Here is a 25,439-nt window from a genome sequence, read left to right on the forward strand (position 1 = left end):
ATAACTCACCCCGAAACCACTGATGACCTCGCCCAGCGGCTTCATATAGATGTTGAACAGGATAGGCGAGAGAATCGACCCCTGAGGCACCCCACAAGTGAGGCGCCTCGCGGACGACCTCTGCCCCCGTCAACACCGTCTGCGACCGGTCAGAGAGATAGGAGGAGAACCACCGATAAACGGTGCCTCCCACTCCCAATCCCTCCAACCGGCGCAGCAGGATACCATGGTCGATGGTATCAAAAGCCGCTGAGAGATCTAATAGGACCAGGGCAGAGGAACAACCCCTATCCCTGGCCCTCCAGAGGTCATCTACCAACGCGACCAAAGCCGTCTCCGTGCTATAACCGGGTCGGAAGCCGGACTGGAACGGGTCTAGATAGACAGCTTCATCCAGGTGCCGGGGAAGCTGCCATGCAACCACACTCTCTACAACCTTCGCCACAAATCGAAGGTTGGAGATTGGACGGTAATTCCCCAAAATAGCTGGGTCCAGGGAAGGCTTCTTAAGGAGAGGTCTCACCACCGCCTCTTTCAAGGCGGCGGGGAAAACCCCTTCCACCAAAGCAGCATTTATAATCCCCTGGAGCCAGCCTCGTGTCACTTCCTGAGCAGCCAGCACTAGCCAGGAAGAACACGGGTCCAGTAACCTCCCCAGCAACCTGTCCACGTCCTCGGGAGCCACAGAATCAAACTCATCCCAAATAACCTCAACAAGACGTGTCTCAGTCATCTCGGTCGGATCATCACAATCTTGGTCAAGCTATCCCGAAGCTGAACGATTTTATCGTATAGATAACCGTTAAACTCCTCAGCTCGTCCCTGTAAAGGGTCATCCCGTCCCTCCTGATGAAGGAGGGAACGGGTTACCCGAAACAGGGCGGCCGGGCGGTTATCTGCCGATGCAATGAGAGTGGAAACGTAAGAACGTTTCGCCTCCCTCAATGCGACTAGGTAGGTCTTAGTAAAAGACCTCACTAGTGTCCGATCAGCTTCGGAACGGCTGGACCTCCAAGTGCTCTCTAGGCGTCTTCTCTGGCGTTTCATCTCTCTCAGCTCCTCGGAAAACCAGGGAGCCAAATGAGATCTACGCCGGGTCAGAGGCCGCAAAGGCACGACACGGTCCAAAGCCCCAGCCGCGGCCCGTTCCCAGGCCGCAACCAGTTCTTCAGTCGTGCCGTGGGCAAGGTCCTCAGGAAACGGCCCAGGCTCCGTCAAGAACCTCTCCGGGTCCATCAGGCGCCTGGGACGGAACCAACGTATTACAACTCTTACAACTATGAGGTATAAATATGCTTATGTCATGGGGTTTAAGAATCTTCTGAACCTTATAATCTATTTCATCTCTTCTGTAAATGCATTGTCATTTATTTTAATGCTTATCACAGAATGAATGCATTTAAGAAACAATAGTTGGAAGTAATGAAATTCCACTTCCTACTACAGAGTCAGCCAGATGTTCAGACTGGATTTTATCCATCAGATTCTTTTCTGGGATGATTGACAACTATTAATACTTGAAGGGGTTAGAGATCTTGTTACAGGATGTAAACTGTTCCAAACAAAGCTGCCTTTTCCAATGGCCTGATGCTGATTATTAAAACTATTTATCTGGAGTCATTAATACACTTAGGATCACAATAGGAATACGTGGATTCGTTGAAATTCCTGCAATTTGTTTTGCTATTTGATGGCTTAGGGTTACATCTGTTCATTTGTAAAAATGCTCAAAAGTTTTATTTTTGTTTACATGCCATGACTAATTCTGATTCAGTCCTGGCTATATTTGGGAATATGATTTGAAGATGTGAAACATTCCTTTCTTGACATCTTTCCCCTCGCCCTTTGCTTAAATCATGTAAAAGAGGATGTTCTATGGGCCTGTTTTTCATATTTGAAGAAGAGCTTTTTCTTGTAGTTCAGATACATGCAATAGATTAGCTTGGGCTGAGTTCCCAAAGTACAGGTAGGTTATGAGTTTGGGGCGTGTGGGAGCAAGAGGCAAAATCTGCCTGACAATGGCATCATGCAAATGGCATGACGGGGGCACATCCGATGCCAAAATGCCAGTCTGTAATGTCATCAAGCACCTGTCATTCTAGCCATCCTTGTGGTTTGTTGTTGGCACTACTGTTCTGACCTCTCGCTACAAGATACAGTACTGACACTCTTACAACTATGAGGTATAAATGCATATCTTTATGCAGACTGCTTCAAAAGTAATATTTGAACCATATTTTATTTATTAAATAATTCATTAAATTTAATTAATGGAATGAAATCAAATTGTCTAATCTTTTCTTTCACTTGGCCCTACCCACTATGGAATGCAAGTCACAACACAACATTCAAGGATAATTCAGTTCTGTGCCTGTAACTCCCTCCCCATTCAATATGTCTCCAAATACGATTCATCAGAGAACAACTGAGTGGGGAAGAACTATAATCGTGGGCATCGGGAGGTGGGTGGGAGAATATTCCTTATGTATACATTTTACCTCTTCGGGAGAGGTTTCAAGAGCTTTGGCATTCCTGTTATAAATGTTCCTAGTAGGAAACACTGGGTTGCATTCTCTGTTTCAGATAACATGCATTGCACAATTCAGAATCTGAAGCCTATACCTTGTATAATCTTTAGGAGGCAGCCCAAGGCTATATATAAGTGTTTAAAAACTACTGAATATCTATAAATTTAGTTTCCATGTTCTGGAAACAAACCTGTCCACCAATCTGTACTGCTAAATGATCATGTTCTGGAACCAAAATTGCCAACACAATCTGGGGATGGAGATGGAGACCTCAAATAGGGTAGTGTGCTTAGCTAAACATTGCAATTCTTACTTTCAAAAGCAATTCTACCATATTCATATATTTTAAAGTTTTGTTGTTTAATTCAGTTTCACTGACTGCTTATATTCCATTTTCCTCTTTGGACTGTTGCAATCATTGACTTAGATCATTATTTAGATGCATGGAATGGATTGACAGAAGCAGCTCCTGCATCCACCATTCTGAAAATAATGAGAAACAACTAACCAGATCAATTAAAAACCTGCAGCTTTATGCTTTTGTGGAGTCTTATTTGGCCAACACAAAAAGCTATTCAAAAGTAACAGTAACCAAACATGACAAGTTGTGCAGCTACAGGTTTTTCATCTTTGGTCATCTTAGAGTTCAAATGTATTTTGTGAATCCATAACAATGGTTTGTCAATCTGGTCAGTCATCAAATTATGCATGTTTGTATAAACACAAATTGAATGTTTGTTTCTTCCTTTTCCACCATAGCCTACTGCACTCTGCAGGATCACACAACCCCATGGCATTTGTGGAGGTGGGGGTAGGAGGAAAGATTTCAAGGTAGGATCAGAATGATGAAAGCAGAGTAGTAGTATCACCTTGCAAGTCCCACCCTTTTTAACGCATATCCTGATCTTGTTCAAACATATGAAAGAAACAACTTGTGTCATGACATTGTGATGCTATTTTTGTTAGTATGTTTGAAGTCCTTTACAAGGGTTAAAAATCACTTTGGGAGGGAGGGACTGAGGTAGTATTTCTACCTATCCAGTTGCTTATGCTTAAATCTTAATTAGATGCTGATATAGATTTATAGAACAATTCTGTTTCTGTACAAAGAAAAGGGCAACTTAATCACTTAGTTAAGAACAGGTATAGGAAACAAACTTGCAATGTGACCTGGCTATTCAAGTTGTTAAATATTACCAAACACACACAAAAAAATATTTTATACAGATTGGCCTTCACTGCAGATTATGCAAAAAACCTTCAAGAATTAGTTTCGATTACTTCCTTTATCCATGAAATGTAATTGGGTACGAGAGTATAAGCTCCGTATTTTCCCACTTCAGCACAACCTTCCCCCCAACTGACAATCCCCAAGAGATACCAGGTATTGTGAAAAGACACAGCAAAAGGCCCACCGCTATCTCCTTTGCAAGCATCCTGCCCTTCGTTATCATAGCCAGCACAAAACATATTGTCCGTAATGAGCTTCTTGGTGGACTGCCGACAGGTCTCCATGCTCACAATGGGCAACCTAACTTTCATGAGAAAGCGAGTTAACCTACCCTTAGCATGAGTTGCACCCCATCCGCTAACTATTCCATGGGCTACGTCTTCAATCAGCAAGGTAGCTAGGTTAGGACGAGGAAGGCAAATAGTAAGTACATTCTGGGTAAAAATCACATCGCTAGTCAATTGGACCAAAGCAATGTCATTGTTGTAGTTCTGTGAGTTATACTGAGGATGTCTCCAGTAGTGCTGTACGCTCACTTTTTGTTCATCTCGTTCTCGCTGATGTTTGTCAAAGTCTCCTGAAAAGCAAATAAAAGTGTGGGGGGAAAAATCTAAGCAGGTGCTGTTTGCTTCTATAATTTCAAAGGTTAAAAATACATTTATTTTTTTACAACAGGAATGTGATATCAGAACAGGAGAATCTACTGCTTCTTCAGGAATACATTGTGGGTGAAAAACAAGCATTAGAAGACTGTAATTTTGTTTGCACCTCTCTACAACTTACCCACTGTCACTTGATGGGGAGTAATGGCATCGAAACAGTGTGCTGCGGTAAGTACCCACTGGCTACTGATCAAGCTGCCCCCACAAAAACCGTAACCTCTATTATTTTGAATCAGTACCTAGGAAGAAAAATAATAATAAATTGTTCTCTAACCCAGCTGCAAATCTGTATGAATTGTCCACACTCTCATTTCAATTATTTAGCATTGAATCAGAGGTCGATCGTCATACACAAAAATACAGGGATGTGAAGCAACACATTTCTTCACATGCCCACAATAATATTGCAAGCACTCTTTTTCCAATATTTATACAAAAGGACAGTATCTGCAGTCACTTGTCCTCCCTTGGGAGGCATCATTTAAGGACACATCTGGATGATTTTTTAGATGGTAGTGTGCTTGTTGAAAAGCAGCATTCATGACCTGAGGCTCCAAGTCTACATGCAAAAGATGCTGCTAAATAACTTGAATATAAGATAATTATGAACTACTAAGAGTTTCAACTTCTGTGTTCTGTCTCTCTTTGCTTTTTGGAATTAATCTCCTAGCTTGCCACTCAGAATTAACTTCCATTGAAAAAGATTGCACCCTGCTGCTTCATAAAATTCTAACAATATAAAATGAGGCTATTTTATAAAACCCTTTAAGCGTGCTAGTGTTACCTGCCAAGGACATGCTCCTGGGCGGCAGAAAGATCCCCCAATTATTCTAGGGTCTTCCTTATCTGTGTAGTTAATATTTGGCCATTTGAGTAAATCCTCCTCTGTGAAATTTCCTTTCAGTTTTTCTATGTCATCTTCAGTTTCTGCTGTGAGATTCAACCATCCTGAGGAAGCCCAACTTAATGTCTGATTCCAGTTGGTCATGTTCTCATGAGCATTCATTTCACTTTGTGTGATTGTTCCTCCTTCATAAGAACGTGTGGATCGCTTAATCAGCCCACAAGGAAAGCGATCTAAAATCAGGGAGATTAAACAGTGTGGATAACTGTACTTAATTAACATTATGTCCAAATTTATTTTGCTGAAAGAAGAAAAAAATATATATGATGATTTATGGGCTTGAGGCAGTGGTGAAATCCTGCCGGTTCTGTCCGGCTCGTGTGAACTAGTAGTGGCAGCAGCATGAGGCTCCGCCAACCTGCTCGGATGTCGTTACTTCCTGGTTTTAATCAAATTTTATTCAACATAATACTGTGCATCTAAAGTAGACAATCTGTTGCTCTTCGTGCTGACTGGTTGGAAATTCTGGAACCATAACATCAACCCATTTAGGGAAAACCAGACTTCCAGTTTGGTTTTAGGGAAAACCAAAAAAGGGCTTCTGGAACATTTAGTTTCTAAATTCACATTTTTAAACCAGTAAGATGAATCATTACCTGAGGGGGTGCAACTCTTCCCGTCTTCATTTAGTGTATATCCTGTTTCACAGGAGCAGATCACATGAACTGAATGTTCGGTATCTTGACAATATTGCCAACACTCTCCATTTTTGTACCAGCATTCAAATTTCTCTGCATTGGAGACAGAGGAGGTGGTTCTTGAGTCATCTTCTAATAATAGGCTATCAGTAATGGGAACCCAAATCTCAATTTATCATTTTTAAAATTAGTAAAGGGATCTTCAAGTTATTCTTGTGTGTGTGTGTGTGTGTGTGTGTGTGTGTGTGTGTGTGTGTGTGTGTATGCGTGCACCTTTGAGTTAGTCCATGCAGTTTTCTTGGCAATGTTTTTTGGCAGTGATTTGTGATCACCTTCTAGGGATGAGAGAGACAATGACTGCTCAGTATCACTCAACTGGCTTTAAACTTAAGACAGGAGTAGTACTCACATCTCTTGGTTTCTAGCCCAGTGCCTTCAAAGACTAGACTAGACTAAACTGGGTCTCCAGATTCCACTGGATCACCAGTTTATGGCCCATTTAGTATTATGACTTACTCCCTAAGAGAAAAGTTGGCATCTCACACCATTTCTCCCAGAATCCTTTGATCCCAGCTTTACCCTCTGCCTTAACATAGCAGCTTAGTTGCTACCACCACCTACTTTCCAGTGGGACCCTCTACTTGATATTTTCTCCAATCCCGGTGTGTGTGAACTAAGACTCCTGCAGGCTACCATTTTATTAGCAAGTAGAAGGGGAACATCAACCCATTTAGAGCAAAAGCAACCCATTTATATATATTAAAAAGAAATACATTCCTATGGTACCAACTTCTGACTCTGTGATATGCAACTAGGGAATTCAGCCTGTCCTCCTTTTTTGGGGGGGGGGGGGAAGATAGATTAATCACATATTATTAAGAAAATAAAATATAATATATATATTTTATTTTTTTAAAAGAATGTTATCATTCTTTTTTAACTTTAAGTAGTTACATGCAATACAGATAGTCCATCACTTACAGCAGTTCATTTAGTGACCGTTTGAACTTATAATGGTACTGAAAAAAGTGCCTTATCTTCATTTTTCATACTATGACCATTGCAGCATTCCCAGTCATGGGATTTACATTCAGATGCTTGACAACTAACTCACATTTATGACAATTGCAGTATCCTGGAGTCATGTGATCCCCTTTTGCAAACTTCTGACAAGCAAAGTCAATGGGGAAACCAGATTCACTTAACAACCCTGTTAATTCAAGAACTGCAGTGATTCACTTAACAAATGTGGTGAGAGAAGTTGTAAAACAAGGCAAAACTCACTTAACAAATTTCTCAATTAGCAGCATAAATTTTGGGCTTAATTGTGGTCGTAAGTTGAAGATTACCTGTACAGTTAATGATGGAGGAAATAAAAATACTGAGTTGGTCAAATTACATAAAGTTCTTTAAGAGAACCTTCAACAGAAAAATGTAGAAGTAAAGATTAAACTTTGAAAACACACAAGACTATTTTCCTTGATAATAGCTGATGCATCTTATATTTGAAGCGAAAGTCCTTTGACAAATTGGGGATCAGGCTATTATTTTGCCTCTCTGATCCCATCTACATGACTGCTTTTCCTGACATATGCCCTCTGAACTATCCTTTTATTTCCCTCACTAGTATGACTTTTGGCCAACAAAGTCTTGCCAGGTTAGAAAGCTACTCAAAAGGTAGCAGATTCTTACTACAATAGCAGGTCGGCTAATGTTATACCTCACTCACCTATTTCACACTGATTTCCTCCATACCTCGGGGGACATGTACAGGAATATGTGTAGTGTTTGACCTTACATATTCCACCATTTTTACATGTATTTTCTTTACAGGGGTCGGAATCTGTTTGAAAAAAGAAATTTGATGATACAAATCAAATCCAGATAAGTATTTAGAGTACTTTCTTATTTATGCATTAAAGTAGTTTCTTAGCCACTTCAGTTTCAATAACACACTACACAATCTAAAATATTAAAATTATAAATAACAACAAAAATAGTAATGTCAATGAAATATGAAAATTTTATTCATAGATTAATGAGCAAAGGAAGAAAACTGTAAGTTTATTATATGAACAATACATTAAAATAATTTTATCACGTAAACACAATTCTTGCCAGAACAAAAACAAAATCTTCAATAGATTTTAAAATGTATAAAAACCTCAAGATTTATGGGGCCAAAGTTAGCATAGGTATTTATAAGCTTTAAGTTTTAATGAATAATTATTTATGCAGAATACATAGAAAATGTATAAAATGTTTACCTTTGTAATCAAACCAAAACTCCATCTGCAAAATAAATAAAAAATAAAAACAGATGTGATTAGGCCAAAGCACCCTTATAAATTAACTTAAACAATTCAATGTAAGTAACGAAGGCACATATGATTTAAAATTAGCCTAGTTCTATAGAAAGTGGATCTGGCTATCTGGGTGATTTGCATAGATTATGGGGATTTGCATCATGAATATAAATCTTTTATTATTGACAAATACAAATATATATAGTACCCACTTCTGAATTATTTTAACATTCACACATAGCTAAAAGCTCTAAAAGGCCTAGATTTTTAAAAAAGATTTGTCAATTGTATTACGGAAAGGGCCTGTGGTAACTTAAACAGCAGTTTGCTCCAAAGTAAGGATCTACTTACTAGCGGTAATTATTATTTATTTATTAATGCTGTTAAATGTGCCTGTATCTGCAGGAGGTGTCTCATTGAAATGATTCTCCTTCAGCCTCAATTATGTCACTAAAACTAAAAAGCGAGTGTAATCAAGCATACCAGGATTAGTCTGAGCACTGTGCAGATTTGGCATTCAAAGCAAATTGCTGAGTGCAGAATTTTTTCTTAGTTAAGACTTTTGAACCAATCTTCTATTAAAAAAATAATAGTTTCCACAACCTTGAAGCTAACCCAGGTTGATGTGGATTATTATGCACCATTGTGTTAATGCTTTGCCTCATCATTTCCTCCTTATATAGCACAGCTGGGCTATATAAAAGGTGGGCTATAAGATTAACGGCCAAAATATTCCCACACCTTAGTATGACATCCTGTAAGATCTGTAGGAGGTGAAGGGCGAATGATAGAAAATCATGATTTCAGCTGGAAAAGAATATATATGACTCAATTTTAAATATGTGAGGATTTTTTGCTCACTCTTTAAAGAAATCGAAATATTTATTCCAGCCACTGAAAGCCAGAAGATTGCTGGCTTTTGTATTTAACTTATTTATTCAGTTTGTATAACTGCCCAGCTCAAACCAGGGAGTCTGAGCAGCAGACAAGCACTGTATGTGTAGTTTTGTATTTATTTATTTTAATGCTCTAGCAAATTACTGTTAATTTTAAAAGTTTCAACAATAACTACAGTGATTTCTGAGAGCCAATTTGGTGTAGTGGTTAAGGCACCATGCTGGAAACTAGGAGCCTGTGAGTTCTATTTCTGCCTTATCACAAAGCTGGCCAGATAACGTTAGGCCAGTCACTTTCTCTCAGCCCTAGGAAGGAGGCAATGGCAAATCCTTGAAAAACTCTTGCCAAGAAAACTAAAAGAACTTGTCCAGGCAGTTACCAGGTGTTAACACTGACTTGAAAAAGCACAAACAACAATAATAAAACAAACAAAACAGTAGTTTTCATGAATGTGGCTATTTTGAGGAACCAGCAGTTTCTATGGGATATTTAGATAGGTGTACTTTCCTCTTACACTTGCAAGAAATAGTCAAATGTCCCTCCAATTCCAGTGCTCACCGTTTTCTCCTTTGATTTGAAAATCTCTTTTGCCTCCTCAAATGAACACTGTTCCTCTCTGCATTCTCTCTCCAAATTTCCTGGGAGAATTTCCTCCAAGAAAGTGTTAGCACGTTTCTGAATCCTCAGAACCTGGTTTGCCTTCTCTTTTTTCACAAATACTGTAGATAAAGAGTAAGATATCACTAAGAATGCCAGTTTCTTCAATTCAGGGTAAATATATATTTATATTCACAATGAACATACTGAATGTACAGAATATTGCAGGGCTAAACTGGTGGATATGTTTGGTTATTTCTTCTGGGCTTAAATATGGGGGGAAAAGATCCATAAATGAAATATATCAGTATTTAAAAATGTGTGGTTTGAGTTTCATATCCATAATTTATCTCAAAGCAACACTTATGAAATTAAAATAGGTAGCTTTGTTCTTAAAGTAACAATCAGAAACATATGGGATTAAAAATTAACTACGGTTGTTAATACATGATCCAGATTGTGACTGCTGGTAATGAATAATAGGTACCTGATAACGAATGTGAAAAGATGATGAAGCAGCAGATTAAGAAAATCAAGGTTGGCCCCAAGGAAATTCTAGCCATTGTATATCCAAAGTGAATAGTAGAATATACTGATTTGGAGACAGTCACCTACACATAGGAAACAAGACTAAAGAAAATATTCCTCAAGTACTGAGACGAGAAAGAGATAACTGGATAATAAGAATTATGTGCATATGAAAAACAAAGATGGGGACTAGCAGAAAAGGCTACAGATCTAGAAATAAAGGTAATATCTCCTAAAACCAGAAATTAAATGTACTGGAATAATAATTCAGGTATTTTGCTTTTTAAGGAAAAATTAACATGTTGAGGAAGATAGAAGATTTGATGCACTAGCAATGGCTATTTATACAATGTGTCCAAGTAAGGAAACATCTGAAGAATAGTAGTGCAAGCAAGGCCTATTTCCTTTTAATTCCCTGCTAGAACTGAAGTGTGTAAGAGGTACCCTACAGGAACAGATTGTATTTCATTTTGTTCTCACAGCTGTTCATTATGCTCATTTTATCAAATAACAATTGGCATCTAATAACAGAAACTTTGTCACTCAGGAAACCAAGTACATATTAAGAGGAACAAAATAAAGGGGGGAAAACAGGCAGTTTTAAAAGAAACAGTCTGCTTTGCAGCAGATTAGAAATGTTGTATTCTCTTACCTGATTAGGGAGGAAACAGTGCTATTTACAACCACTACAAAAGCTAGGAAAGAAAGCTATTGGAAATTATATGTTGATGATTAAACTATTAGCAAATATTGACATGGATGTTCTGGTCTCAGAATACTATGGCCAAAAAAAACCAAAACCAACCCACTGCAGCCCAAACATTTTAAAATTAAACAGATTCTAAAAGCCTTTTCCTTACCTGTGGCCTCTTTTTTTTTTTAATTCTCACATTTTTATGGAACTTGGGGAGGGGGAGGGAGAATCCTTTCCTATCTTTTATTCATCTTTCCATGACTTTTTGAAACACACTTTCCCACAAAATCTTCTATTCCTGTACTTCCAAATAGAATGTTTTCTGGATGTCTGTACTTTTATCCCATTGAGCTGTAGTTATTCATTTATTTTGGTAATATTCTGCTTTTCGTACATGCAAATACCTTGAATTAAAAAGTCTTCCTCAACAGGTTTTCTAGCTGGAAGATAACTCATATATCAATATGTGCGTTTTGGTATATATACTGTATATCAGAGATTTGGGGGAGGGGAAACACCCCATGTCACAAACATGGAAAGAAGTCAATCTAAAATGTTTAAAATAATATAGACCAAAAAATTTTACACCTAAAACTTCTAGGTTAAATATAATCTTCCCAAATATTTAAACATTGTTGGTTTAATTGGTTACTGACATCAAGAGAACCAAATAAGATGGAAAATCATTTTGACACAGGAGCCAATTAAAAGTGACACATGGTTTGGCAGGAGATAGATCTGAATCCTAAAAAGGCTCTGGGCAGGACAACCTGCCACACAAGGAGCTACAGTATTGTGATAGCAGTGGTGCCCCATACACCAATTAGATTACAATATGGAATTTTAACGCATGGCCTTTTGCCTTCCTTCTGAGAAACAGATTTAGATGTGTAGCCTTATGTCATGGAAGGATATTTATAATATAGGAAAAGGAACAGGAAAGCATATGGAAAGTACATACAGTATGTATACTCCATATGAATATAGAAAACAAATAGAGTAACTGTTCTAAAAGAATACCATAAGAGTTATGTCAAATAGACATGGGTCTCATCCCACAAGGATAACACATACCAAAAAGAGAACTCTCACTAGCTTGCATTCAATTTGAGTTCGTTCTCTCCCATCCAGACCTTCATAGGCTCCAGGCACTAAGACATAGTAATAGCAGCACCTCCGCACAACTCAGGGTAATGATTTATGAATCTTCTCATCGTTCCCATCACCCATCTCCTTCCACTTATGACTGTATGACTGTAACTTTGTTGCTTGTATTCTTATGATTTATACTGATATTGTTTCCTGATTACTTAATTTTAGCCTATGACTTATCATTAAGTGTTGTATCTATTCTATTCTATTCTATTCTATTCTATTCTATTCTATTCTATTCTATTCTATTCTATTCTATTCTATTCTATTCTATATCCCACTCTAAACTGTTCAATGACCTTTCCCAGTAGCTCCACATACTGTAAATGTTAACAATCAAGGGGGTGGGGACTGATTCCTGTGGAGGGGTCACTGGGCCAACCTTTTCTACAATAGATTGAAACTATTAATAGAGAATGGAGCAGAAGCAAAACTCTTCCCTAATCCTTAACCACCACAGGAGGTCCAGTAAGATAATATGATTGATGGTGTTAAGGTCTGTAATAAGGGAGGAGAAGTATGTCTGTTTCACTTCCTTTATCACCACACTATAGACGCAAAAATGGACATAGACTCATTCGTGGTTGAGTTAGTTTTTCATCTTTCTTCATTGGCACTCCAGACATCATGTTCCAGGGGGACTCAGTAAACTAAGGCACCAATTGCAAATGGCATTCAGAAAGAAGCTACTCATGGACAATAGAATACAGTCCCAGTTTGCATCCTGATATCCAGTTTTGAGCTGAACTGTCTGTCAAACTATTGAGGAATTCTCGGATTGTCCTCTTGAAACCAAGATTGTTGTAAAACCAGGATTGTCATAGAAAACCTTTGTTGCATTTGATCGAAGTAAATTTGCCAACATTTTTTTGCAAAGAATCTGTGATACATCCCAGATATATCACAGATTCTTGGTATATAAAATAGTGAGACCATTGAAGAAAAGTAACACAAAGCACAGAATCATTGTATGTTGTTTTTATTGATCATTAGTGTAATCATTTTATGATTTCATTTTCTGGATGATCCAATCAAGATATGAACTGATCTTAGTGTAGATTCCAAAATTATTAGGATCCCCACAGCCTTCTCCCCAACTCACTAGTCCAAGTAGGAACCAGGTGTTCTTGAATTTTACAACCATAGGACCACCACTGTCTCCATGACAAGAATCCCGTATATCTCCTGGTATCCCTGCACAGAACATGTTATCTGTTAGAGAATTCCACATAGAATGGACACAGTCATTCCGTGATGCTACAGGGATTTCAATAAAATTGAGAACAGAGGAGAAATTCTTCTTATGATTCGCACTCTGGCTTCCCCAGCCTGTTACTATTGTTTGAATCCCTTCGGTCATCAACTGTTGATTTGCCAGGTTTTGGGTAGGCAGGCAAATGGGTATAATATACTTATTGACGACAACTGGGTGGGATAGATGTAGTATTGCAATGTCATTATCATAGGTGACTGAAGAGTAATTTTCATGAGAGAATATCTTGTCAGCAATAATAGTTATCTCACTTTCATCTATACGCCGTCGGTGGTATTTACCTGTAAGAGCGACAGAAAAATTTGGAAATACTACTTTCTTGAAACTAAGTCAAGTCTATCTTTCTCCAAACAGTTAAAAAAGACATTTAATAAAGGTTGTACTTTCTCCTTGAATGTTAGAATAAGCAAACTCCAAACTATAGTAGGAATAAATATTGATTCAATTATAATATTGATTTGCATGCAATAGGAAAATTGCTTACTATGTTTATTTATTTATTTATTTATTTATTTATTTATTTGATTTCTATACCGCCCTTCTCCCGAAGGACTCAGGGCGGTGTACAGGCAAGAATAAAACAGAAGGTACAATATACAAATATACAATATACAAATTTAAAATGCAGTTAAAAAACTTATTTTAAAATTGGCCTGAGAAGTAAAATATATAATATATAATAAGCTAAAAAACCCTATTTAAAATTAATTTCTAAGAATTTAAAAATTTGTTAAAATCAATTTAAGCCAGCCCCGCGCGAATAAAAGATGTGTCTTCAGTTCGCGACGGAATGTCCGAAGGTCAGGTATTTGGCGTAAACCCGGGGGAAGTTCGTTCCAGAGGGTGGGAGCCCCTACAGAGAAGGACCTTCCCCTGGGGGCCGCCAGCCGACATTGCTTGTTATTGCTTGTTATGTTATTCTTGTTAACCCAAGAATCAGATGCAAAAGAAGGAGAAAATATGCATGTAATGGAATTGGATGGAGAAAATTAAACAGAAGTTGGCAGACAGAATTCCATTCATTCTGTATAGTTCAGGTTGAAGAGGATAGGAGATGCAAGAAAACATTTTACACACTTTTTACTTTTTCAAACGTTAAGATATAAAGTATGTAAATACCAGATATTTTTTAAGAATTAAGAAAACCCTGCATAGAACAGATAACCTAACCCAGCATTTTCTTCCTGTTGTGACCAAACCATGCCCTGGGTTGTACCCAGTCTCCTATTTGTGTTCCTCAACAGCTAGCAGTGAGTGACAGATTGACTCCATAATAGCTGATTACAATACATCAGCACTTTGTTCCACTCCCCACTTTCAAGCCATCGAAATTAATATGGACATTTGTGGTAAGAATTTCACCATTTAAATAGAGGGTGTGTCAACAAGTTCTCTTGTATCAGTATTTTCTCTTTCACCACTGAGCTTCATTAAATAATCTCTATGAGAAAAGGAGAAAAATATTCCAGACTAGGTGCCTCAAGCATTAAACCTCTATCTTAAAATATTTTAATACCTTATTACTAAAAGTTTTTTCTGGAAAGATCAGTTCAGACATAGAGTCTTTTTAGGTGAACACTATTTTAGTTTGGCTCTCAATATAACACATGCTAACTTGTGTCTTATGATGGCTGTACCTATTCAGAGTTAAGAATTGGGCAATCTCTGCAAAACATGCATTATACCAAATGTTTCTCAACCTCAACAACTTTAAGATGGAATTGACATCCACACACTTTAAGTTACTGAGATTGAGAAGCACCACATTATACATGGTAAAAGACTTATTGATACATGTCATATTAAAAAAGAATACAGGCATTAGGATTTTCCTTACCTAAGGTCAGTTTGATTCTTGGTTCTCGAAACACACAATGTGCAGCTGTCAATACCCAAGCAGGATGAATGAGAACACCACCACATTTAAATTCACCTGCACTATTGCCCAGCATAACCTGCAATGGAAAGGAGGAAGAGGCTGTTAAATCTATTTCCTTGCCTATGCCGTTCTGTATACTGCTTTGCTGGTGATCATAAATTCTGAATTTACCAAATTGTTAGGTCAAATGCAATAGCCCTTGGATGCTTTGCTGATCAGGATATTCTGAATGGAAAACATTGGGACAAGTACTGTAGGAACTGCATGAATTTACATTTCTTCTGATATACTTATATTTCCAATTGGTATTGAAGTTTCCACTTATTTTATTTATTTATTTATTTATTTATTTATTTATTTATTTTGTCACACAGTATATATAAGCATAAGCATGAAATAACTATATAATATATAAACATATATATAAGCATAAGTATGTAATAACTATATTAATTGGATATAATGGAAGGAAACAATAGGATAGGAATGGTAGGCACGCTTGTGCTCTTATGCACGCCCCTTACAGACCTCTTAGGAATGGGGTGAGGTCAATAGTAGACAGTTTTTGGTTGAAGCTTTGGGGATTTTGGGAAGAGACCACAAAGTCAGGTAGTGTATTCCAAGTATTAACAACTCTATTACTGAAGTCATATTTTCTGCAATCAAGATTGGAGCAGTTAACATTAAGTTTAAATCTATTGTGTGCTCGTGTATTGTTGCGATTGAAGCTGAAGTAGTCTTCAACAGGAAGGACATTGTAATAGATGATTCTATGAGTTAAACTTAGGTCATGTCGAAGGTGGCGGAGTTCTAAATTTTCTAAACCCAGGATTTCAAATCTGGTGGCATAAGGTATTTTGTTGTATTCAGAGGAGTGGAGAACTCTTCTTGTAAAATATTTCTGGACACGTTCAATTGTATTGATGTCAGAAATGTGGTAGGGGCTCCAGACAGTCGAGCTGTATTCAAGAATTGGTCTAGCAAATGTTTTATATGCTCTGGTTAGTAGTGTAGTATTTTTGGAGAAGAAGCTACGCAAGATTAGGTTTACAACTCTTAAAGCCTTTTTTGCGACGTAGTTGCAGGGGGCTTTGGCACTTAGATCATTTGATATGAAAACTCCAAGGTCTTTAACAGGATAGGAGTCATCTGTAAGGTAATGTCCATCAAGCTTGTACTTAGTGTTTAGCTTCTTTTTTCCAATGTGTAAGACTGAGCATTTGCTGGTTGAGATTTGGAGTTGCCAAGTTTTAGACCATTCAGACACAAAGTCAAGGTCTTTTTGAAGGGCAGCTGTATTATTGTTGGTGTTAAATAGTTTGACATTGTCAGCAAAGAGAACACAATTACTAGTAATATGGTCACAGAGATCATTAATGTATAATATGAAGAGTGTTGGTCCAAGAATGCTGCCTTGGGGAACGCCACTTTTGACAGGAACAGGATTTGATAGAGCATTGCCAATTTTGACCACTTGTTGTCTGTTTGACAGGAAAGCTGTTATCTAATTGTGGAGGGGTCCTGAGATGCCATAGGTTTTTAGTTTTAGGAGAAGTTTATCATGTACCACTGAGTCAAAAGCTTTACAGCTTTTGTAAATTGCATCTATTGCTTTGCCTTGATCCGGGGCTTCGTCAACTCCCCGACCTTCGGACTTTCTGCCACGAGCTGAAGACTCTTTTATTCCATCGAGCAGGGCTAGCCTAAAAATGTAGTTTTAATGGGGTTTTAGTTTTATTGTTATTGTTAGTTTTTTAGTATTTTGGCCATAAATTATATTAATTTTATATTGTTTTTAACTTGTATTATATTGTATTTTTTAAACTGGCTGTTAACTGCCCTGAGTCCTTTGGGAGAAGGGCGGTATACAAATTCGATTATAAATAAATTAAAAAAAAATGTATTTTGCAGTGAAGAAGTTGTAAATTACATGATAATTTTTTTCTGAAACCAAATTGTTTATTAGAGAGTAGGTTGTTTGTTTCTAGGTGGAGGGTAATGGATTGGTTGATGATAGATTCCATTACTTTGCAGATGACGCAACATAGAGAGATTGGTCTGTAACTTTCAACTAGGCTGAGGTCTCCTTTTTTGAAGACTGGGATGACCGTGGCTAGTGACCAAAGTTTGGGAAGGGAACTGGTCGTGAAAGCTTTTTCAAAGATTATGCTTAGGGGTTCTGCTATATTAGTGGAAAGCTTTTTTAAGAAGTATGCACATAGTCCATCAGGTCCAATAGACAGGGATGGTTTCAGTTTGCAAAGAGCTTTATCAACATTATCTTCTGTGAAATCTATTTGTGTTAGGTCATTGTACTCATTGTTGGTACAATAGGGGAATGTCGGATATGAGCCATTACTGTTAACAAAGACTGAGCCAAAGAATATGTTAAAGATGTTTGCTTTAGCTGTTTCATCATTATATTCTTTGCCGTTAGATTCTTTTAGTGGTGGGATGGATCTCAAGTCTTTAAGTTTGTTGTTTACAAAATTATAAAAAGCACGATTGGAATTAGTGTGGAGAAGGTCTTCTTCTTGCTTGGTGTGGTAATTGGTGCATTCAATTTTTATTTGGTTTCATATATTTCTGTAGCGGTTTTTGAAATTTGCTACATAGCCCTTTTTGTTTCTTCTCAAGAGGGATTTTTTTTTGGATTGGAGCTTTTTTATTGATATGGGTAAATTGTTTTTTCTGATTTTGGTGGTGATTTGTGATATGTACAGTTTAATGACTCTATTGATTTCAAGTAGGAAAACTCTGTAGTGGTCTTCAGTAGTGATACAGGTTGAGAATAGATTTTGCCAGTCAAGAAATGAGAGGTCGATGTTTATATGGTTGTAGTTGGCTTTTTTAAAATTGTAGTTTGGAATACCATTATTATGACGATTTGTGTAAGGGCGTATATTGAGACAAAAGTCTATCATGCTGTGGTCACTGTTGGAAAAGGGTTCTTTTATTTATAGTCCATAAATTAAGTTTCTGTTGTTGCAGAAGATGAGGTCAAGGCAGTTGTTGAGTCTTGTATTGTTAGTTATTAATATTTAGTATATAGTATAGTAGTCACTTGTATGCTCAGCAAACTGTTGGGATATATTATATTATGGTAACTCCAAATGGAATTATTAATTTGGTGGCAGCTCAGGCTGAAATCTTGTCATTAGCTCTGAAAATTACTTGTCATTAGCTCTGAAAATTTACTGTCTTGAAATTGTTCTAAAATGGAGTTGCAGTTGAGCATTTAGTCAGTCTTTAGTCAGTGCTGTCAGTCTCATGCTCAACCCCTCCAAGACCGAGTGGCTGTGGATGCCGGCATCCCGGTACAGTCAGCTGCAGCCACTGCTGACTGTTGGGGGCGAGTCACTGGCCCCAATGGAGTGGGTGCGCAACTTAGGCGTTCTCCTGGATGGGCGGTTGTCCTTTGAAGAACATCTGACGACTGTCTCCAGGAGAGCTTTTTATCAGGTACACCTGATTCGCCAGTTGCGCCCCTTTCTAGACCAGGATTCCCTATGCACAGTCACTCATGCCCTCGTCACTTCTCGCCTGGACTACTGTAACGCTCTCTACATGGGGCTTCCCTTGAAGAGCACCCGGAGGCTCCAGTTGGTCCAGAATGCGGCTACGCGGGTGATATAACACCTCTCCTGCGCAAGCTGCACTGGCTGCCTGTGGTCTTCCGGGTGCACTTCAAGGTGTTGGTTACCACCTTTAAGGCGCTCCATGGCTTAGGACCGGGCTATTTATGGGACCGCCTACTGCTACCGCTTGCCTCCCACCGACCTGTGCGTTCTCATAGGGAGGGCCTCCTCAGGTTGCCGTCAGCCAAACAATGTCGGCTGGAGACCCCCAGGGGGAGAGCCTTCTCTGTGGGGGCACCCACCCTCTAGAACGAGCTTCCACCAGGACTTTGACAACTTCCTGACCTCCGGACCTTCCGCCGCGAGCTGAAGACATATTTATTCTTCCGCGCAGGACTGGCATAAAATTATTATTATTGCTAATTTTAATGGGTTTTTTTATGATTGTAATGTATTTTAATTATTTTAATTATGGGCCAAATTGAATAAGCTTTTTAACATTGGTTTTAACTGTATTGTATTTATTTATTGTTGTTTTTACCTGGCTGTAAACCGACCTGAGTCCTTCAGGAGAAGAGCGGTATAGAAATTAAATAATAATAATAATAATAATAATAATAATAATAATAATAATAATAATAATAATAATAATAATAATGATTATTATTATTATTAAATGACAATTGCTTCTGCATTGCCCAGTTTATGTCCTTTTATTAAAATGCAGTGACTGTATCTCCCAGGATGAGAGTCTTGAGAGTTCCATTCTTAGACATTTGTGTGCTTGAGTGAAGCTGGTATGTTTTTCAACAGCACAATTGGGAAAATCAGGTCTCCTTAACTGGTTATAGTAACTTGAATTCATTATAAAATGCATCAGTTCCAAATCATCTTTTTTGTAGACTTCAGCCTTCAGCAATCCCTCTGACTACAGATAGTCCTCAACTTACGATCACAACTGAGCCCAAAATTTCTGTTGCTAAGTGAAATGTTTGTTAAGTGAGTTTGGACCCATTTTATGACTTTTCTTGCCACAGTTGTTAAATGAATCACTGCAGTTGGTAAATTAGTAACACAATTGTTAAGTGAATCCAGCTTCCTCAATGACTTTGCTTTCTAAAATGTTGCAAAAGGGGATGACATGAACCCCAGACACAGTCATAAATATGAGTCTGTTGCCTAGTGTCCAAATTTTGATCATGTGACCATGGGGATGCTACAATGGTCGTAAGTGTGAAAAACGCTCTTAAATCACTTTTTTCAATGACATTGTAACTTTGAACTGTCACTAAATGAACTGTTGTATATTGTAAATGAACTGTTGTATGACTACCTGTATGATTGCTGAAAGGTTACAGCATAGCTTCCTATCATTCTGAAGTGGAAGACTATTGTAAGTCCTAACATGGGAATATCACAATTAAAAAAACCCAAAACTCAACCCTACTCATTCAATGATATATATAAGTCATCCTCTTCCTCTTTGTAGCCCTTAAGTCATCTTTCCATTTTTAAGTATGTATCCTAGGATGCCTAAGTGTTGTCCAGTCTGGTATATTCAAAGCCTATTGCTTTGGCATGACGGCACATGTCAAGAAAATATAATGAACAGTATCTGATGTTATAAACAGTGAAATAAAAAGGATTTACAGGCCAACAAATGGGATAAAATAGATGTCCATTTCACAGAAAGATTAAAGCTACTATAAAATGAAGCTTTCATCACTACATACTTGCCAAGGACTGTCTCCTCTTTTTCCAGGATTACCCCCAATTATTTTTGCAACCTTTAATTTGGATTCTACCACTCTCCCACAGGAATACTCCACTGTAAAAAGAGGAAGGAAAAGAAAGTTTGAAATACTATGATCCCTTAATACTACTATGATCCCCCAATATTCAATCAAAATTTTACAGTTGGTTTGTATTTTGCCTCTTTCTAAAGGCCCTCCTAATTTACTCAAATAGTGGGAAATGTTCTTCTAATTATTTTGGCTTTTATAAGGAAAGTTAAGTATTTTTATACTTATATGATTGTGAGATTCTATTTTATTTATTTGTGCTGTAAATACACTCAATACCTTACTTAAATTCAGCAATACCTTAATATTTTCATGAATAGATCTAGCCAAGTCTATCTAAGAACTTTTTATAGCACTTTTGTGGAATACATGTAAAAACACATATACACAACCTTTTTCTATTTCTTGTAGTACCAATGACATTCATTGACCAATACATATATTAAATTCAAAGACAACATTTAAAGAGAATAATAAATGGACAACTTGCTAAAAATAAATGGCAGAATTTTTATTTTATTAGTACTATAAAGTGCAGATCAGACTAAATCTCTGAATCTGATCTCTTGGATAATTTACTTGTTATTAAGCTCTTAGTAATACAAAATAAGTTGTTCACAAAGTCTTCTGTAATAAGATTTATTGAAAAGTGTTAGGTAGAGAAGTCTGAAAAACTGGATGCTTTTTACTTCAGAACTCTCTTTAGCTCTAAGTTTGCTAGGATACAGATTTCCTAATTCTCCTGCTTAGCCATTAGATAGGAACTGCTGAAATCCAGAGATGGAATTATATGTAGGATGTTTTGAGATAATAATATCTGGCAAACCATTATTCATTTCTCAGATTCCAAGAAGCTTATAACAATACTTCACAAAAAATATGCCGGGATATTACAGGTTATTTCATTTTTTAATGTAGGATTTGAAAATGTTTTCTTGTCCCAAGAATGAAGTGGCATGTTAGAGAATTCTGCCACCTTATTTTGTATAATTCATTGAGTAATGCTTGTCCTTCAGTAAAATGAGCAGCAATATTTCTCTAGTGTACTGAATAATATTCTCAGGGTTATTATGTTCTAAGCAATAAAATAATGGTAAATTCTGCAAAATCTAACAGACCTTAAATCATGTTTACCTAAATGTATGTTTGCTTGATCATCTCTTTACCTGAAGGTGCACAAGAAGTATGATTATCCATCAGGTGGTAGTCCAAAGCACAGCTGCAGTAACGGTATTGGTCATTGTTCCTTTCACTCTCATGGCAGAAATGTTCACAGCCACCATTGGCAAAGGAGCAGTTAGTGTAGATGACCTCTGGGCAGCAAAAATACAGTGGAATGAGATGTTCTTATGAAGGAAAATCAATTAATTATTACGGATCAGTTAATATCATGTATCCTTTCCCTAGAAAGCTATGCAGTGGCGCAGAAATTAGAATGCAGTATTGCAGGCAAACTCTGTCCACATACCAGGAGTTTGATCCTGACCGACTCAAGATTGACTCAGCCTTCTATATTTCCAAGGTCGGTAAAATGGGGACCAAATTCTTAGGGACAATATGCTGACTCTGTAGACTCCTTAGAGATGGCTGTAAAGCACGGTGAAGCAGTATATAAGTCTAAGTGCTATTGCTATTGCTATGTGCCAAAATGAAATTGGCAAAATCAAGTGTCTAGTAAATCACAATCTTGTGACCTAGACACTGCAACTTGAGATAAATGTGACAATTGTAAGTATAAGTACAAGACCTTTTTCTAAATCATCTTAACTTTGAACCATTGTTAAATGAATGATTGTAAGAGCTATCTGTATTACCATTCCATATATTAACAATTATAAATTAATCTTGCTGAATGAAAATGCCATCACATAGGCACATTATATAGTTGTAAGTAATCAATCAGAGTTGTTTGAGAGAAGATAAGAGACCCATAGTATAATATCAATGATAATAAATCTGAGTATCAAAAATAACATTACCATTTTGGCACAATCGTCCCTCCCAGCCTTTGTTACATATGCAGTCAAATCGCCCAATGCCATCCTGACAGAGTCCATTGAAACATGGGCTGGAATCACACATATCTCCATCTAAAAAAAAAAAAAAAAAAAAAGCATCAGAAAACCCAGATCATACAGATTTTCACAATACTTAGCATTTGTTGTGTTTTTGGTAAGGTTTACTCCAAGAGCTCGAAGTGCCTTAAATGGAAATGTTCTTTCATTTTATCTCCACAACGATAACTCTATAAGTAATTTGGCTGAGAGGTAGTGATTGGCCACAAGTCACCCGGTGACTTTTTGTGACTGGGGATGGACTTGAACCTGGATTTCTCTCCTTCTAATCCAACTCCTTAGTATGTACAGAATGCAGTTCCTCTTTCTGCCAGCCACACACATTCTTCTCTTTGTTACGATTTGATTCTTTTGAGTAGATGGGGTTCAGAAGATATTAGGAAAAAGATAAGCAGGAACTTGTTTGGAATGTAATCCTTTTTTCAAGGTAACAGTAAAGTGCAGATATTTGTTTAGACAGAGAGGGATATATGCATTTCTATACTCTTCATTTCATGTGTACAGAGATAAATTGGTGTCAGGCTTGTGGATGAGAAATGAATGAAGGTCACACTCCTTTAACAAAATCTATTTCAGGCTATTCCAATATTTTTATATGCTAGGACAGGAGGAATAAAATAGTTGTTGTTCTTGTTAAGCCAATAGGTACTTCTTTTGTTATAATTATAATTCCTGAGGATCTACCAGTAGACCTACCTTTAGCTCACCCTCCAACTTTTCCAGCGCAAGCCATAGAAAGGTATCTACCGTATCTTTCGGAGTATAAGATGCAGTTTTCCCCCCCCCAAAAGAGGGTGAAAATCTGGGTGCGTCTTATTTTTATACAGAATGTAGCCCGCCCAGCTTCTCAAAGGAGGTTTGAGAGGCTGAAAAAAGCATCAGAAACGGAGCTTCAGAAAAGAAGCCCCCAAAAAGAGCTTCAGAGGCTTTTTTTCTGAAGTTCTGTTCTGGAGGCTTTCAGAGGCAGGAAAAAAAAAAAAAAAAAGCAAAGCACAGAGCTCACAACCAGGAAACCTGTTGCTAAAATTCACCTCTGGGAACAGCTGATTGGGGGTATTCCGGGAGGCCAATCCACCTACCAATCAGCTTTTTTCTTATTTTCCTCCCCAAAAACTAAGGTGCGTCTTATACTACGAAAAATACAGTACTTAAATTAATACATCATCCCTTTCCAAGTGGAATCACTATTCAAGAAGAAACCTGGAGGGGGAAATGGTTTGGTTTTCTCTTGTTGGGAAGCTGAATGTTAGAGAGCTGTAAAAATACTTAGCTCCTCATCTTAAGTAAGATAAATTCAGGTGATGTATGTAAATCGCTAAATTGTAATGGATGAAAAAAATTTTTTTTCATTTTTCATCATATTATCTTTATTTGTATTGTTACTGCAAGACTTCTCTTTGCAGATTCTTTTGTTGATTAGTGTTATTGCTTGGCACTCAGGCAATTAAAAACAGGCTTACCATATATCGGTAGCAAAATATCTAGACAATCAGTATATGTCAGCAAAGAGAGAAATCTTTAATTCTTTTCTATTGAATAGTTATCTTGATTTCTGTAACTCAGATATTATAGTCCTAACCTCTCTTTGTCCTAACCAAAGAAGTATTTGGACTGGTTGACTGACACGTTAACAACACGAATGGCTTCTTTTTTCTTGGTGCAGTAAATTTTGTTTGCGTTATTTCAACTAACTTAGACTAGCTATTTACTTAGTGCTAGATTTATTGTGGAGTCACAAGGCTATAACAATGAATAGCCAATTAATTGAAATCTCTGCAAGTTTCATTCCAATTTAGCCAAATAGTGAGTTTGATTTATTTATTTAATAAAGTTATGAAATTTATATGGCCATTTAACTCAACCAATGTGAGTTGTGAATATTGTGGGTGGCTCACAATAATAATAATAATAATAAACAAACACCACACCAAGAATGCAATTAAAATAAAAAGAACCCTTAATGGGAGATCAGGAATTCACAATTATTATCTTCTTCCAGACCCAGATTCCCCTTATCTGTATCCTGATGCCTGAGGAAAGAGCTAGGTTTTAAAGCCTTTCGAAAGGTCGGGAAGATTGGGGCCAAATGTATGTCAGGGAAAAGATCATTCCACACAGCAGACTGGATTGCATCAGCGATGGGACTCAAAGTATGTCTACTCTATTAGAATGAATGGGATGGGCAGATAATATTGGGGAGAGGTAGTCCCATAAATAACCTGGTTCTGAAAGGCTTTATAGATGATAACCAAAACTTTGAACTGGAAGCTTATTGGGAGCCAAAGCATGCAGAGTTGTGGTGTTTATAGAGGAATACCAAGGTACACTCATAACCACTTTTGTTGTGTATTCTGGACCTATTGTAATTTCTGGATTGTCTTTAAGGACAACCTCATGTAGAATGAATTGCAGAAATCCAAACAGATGACTTTATTTATTAAATTTATAAACAGCTTGTGTTCAGGCAACTTTAGGTGCCTTACAACAAAGTAAAAGGAACAGCATAAGCATTAAAATAATAAATATTAAGATAATAAATATTAACATTAAAATTAACAAAGATGACAAAGGGGCATCTTTGCTGAAGGGGGCAAGATAAACAGGATGGAAAAAGAGTTTTCTCTCAGTCCATTAACCACCTCAATAGGATACTTCAACATCAGGGTTCCAGGTCAATTGGCAGAGCCAGGTTTTA

General features: G+C 37.4%; 1 protein-coding gene across 1 annotated transcript in view; it reads right to left on the bottom strand.

The window, feature by feature from the left end:
• PROC (protein C, inactivator of coagulation factors Va and VIIIa) overlaps positions 1–25,439 on the bottom strand; it is a 37,231-nt gene continuing 11,792 nt past the window's right edge. The window contains exons 5-17 of the mRNA XM_058189127.1: positions 22,649–22,759; positions 21,836–21,982; positions 20,601–20,695; positions 15,248–15,365; positions 13,144–13,691; positions 10,251–10,374; positions 9,725–9,885; positions 8,231–8,255; positions 7,693–7,806; positions 5,922–6,056; positions 5,206–5,498; positions 4,543–4,660; positions 1–4,336 (exon numbers count right to left, since the gene is read on the bottom strand). Of these exons, the coding sequence (XP_058045110.1) occupies positions 3,789–4,336; positions 4,543–4,660; positions 5,206–5,498; positions 5,922–6,056; positions 7,693–7,806; positions 8,231–8,255; positions 9,725–9,885; positions 10,251–10,374; positions 13,144–13,691; positions 15,248–15,365; positions 20,601–20,695; positions 21,836–21,982; positions 22,649–22,759 (2,537 nt within the window). The 3' untranslated portion in view covers positions 1–3,788. The remainder of the gene's footprint in view (positions 4,337–4,542; positions 4,661–5,205; positions 5,499–5,921; positions 6,057–7,692; positions 7,807–8,230; positions 8,256–9,724; positions 9,886–10,250; positions 10,375–13,143; positions 13,692–15,247; positions 15,366–20,600; positions 20,696–21,835; positions 21,983–22,648; positions 22,760–25,439) is intronic.

This window comes from Ahaetulla prasina, chromosome 6 (genome assembly GCF_028640845.1).
Source record: "Ahaetulla prasina isolate Xishuangbanna chromosome 6, ASM2864084v1, whole genome shotgun sequence".
NCBI lineage: Eukaryota > Metazoa > Chordata > Lepidosauria > Squamata > Colubridae > Ahaetulla > Ahaetulla prasina.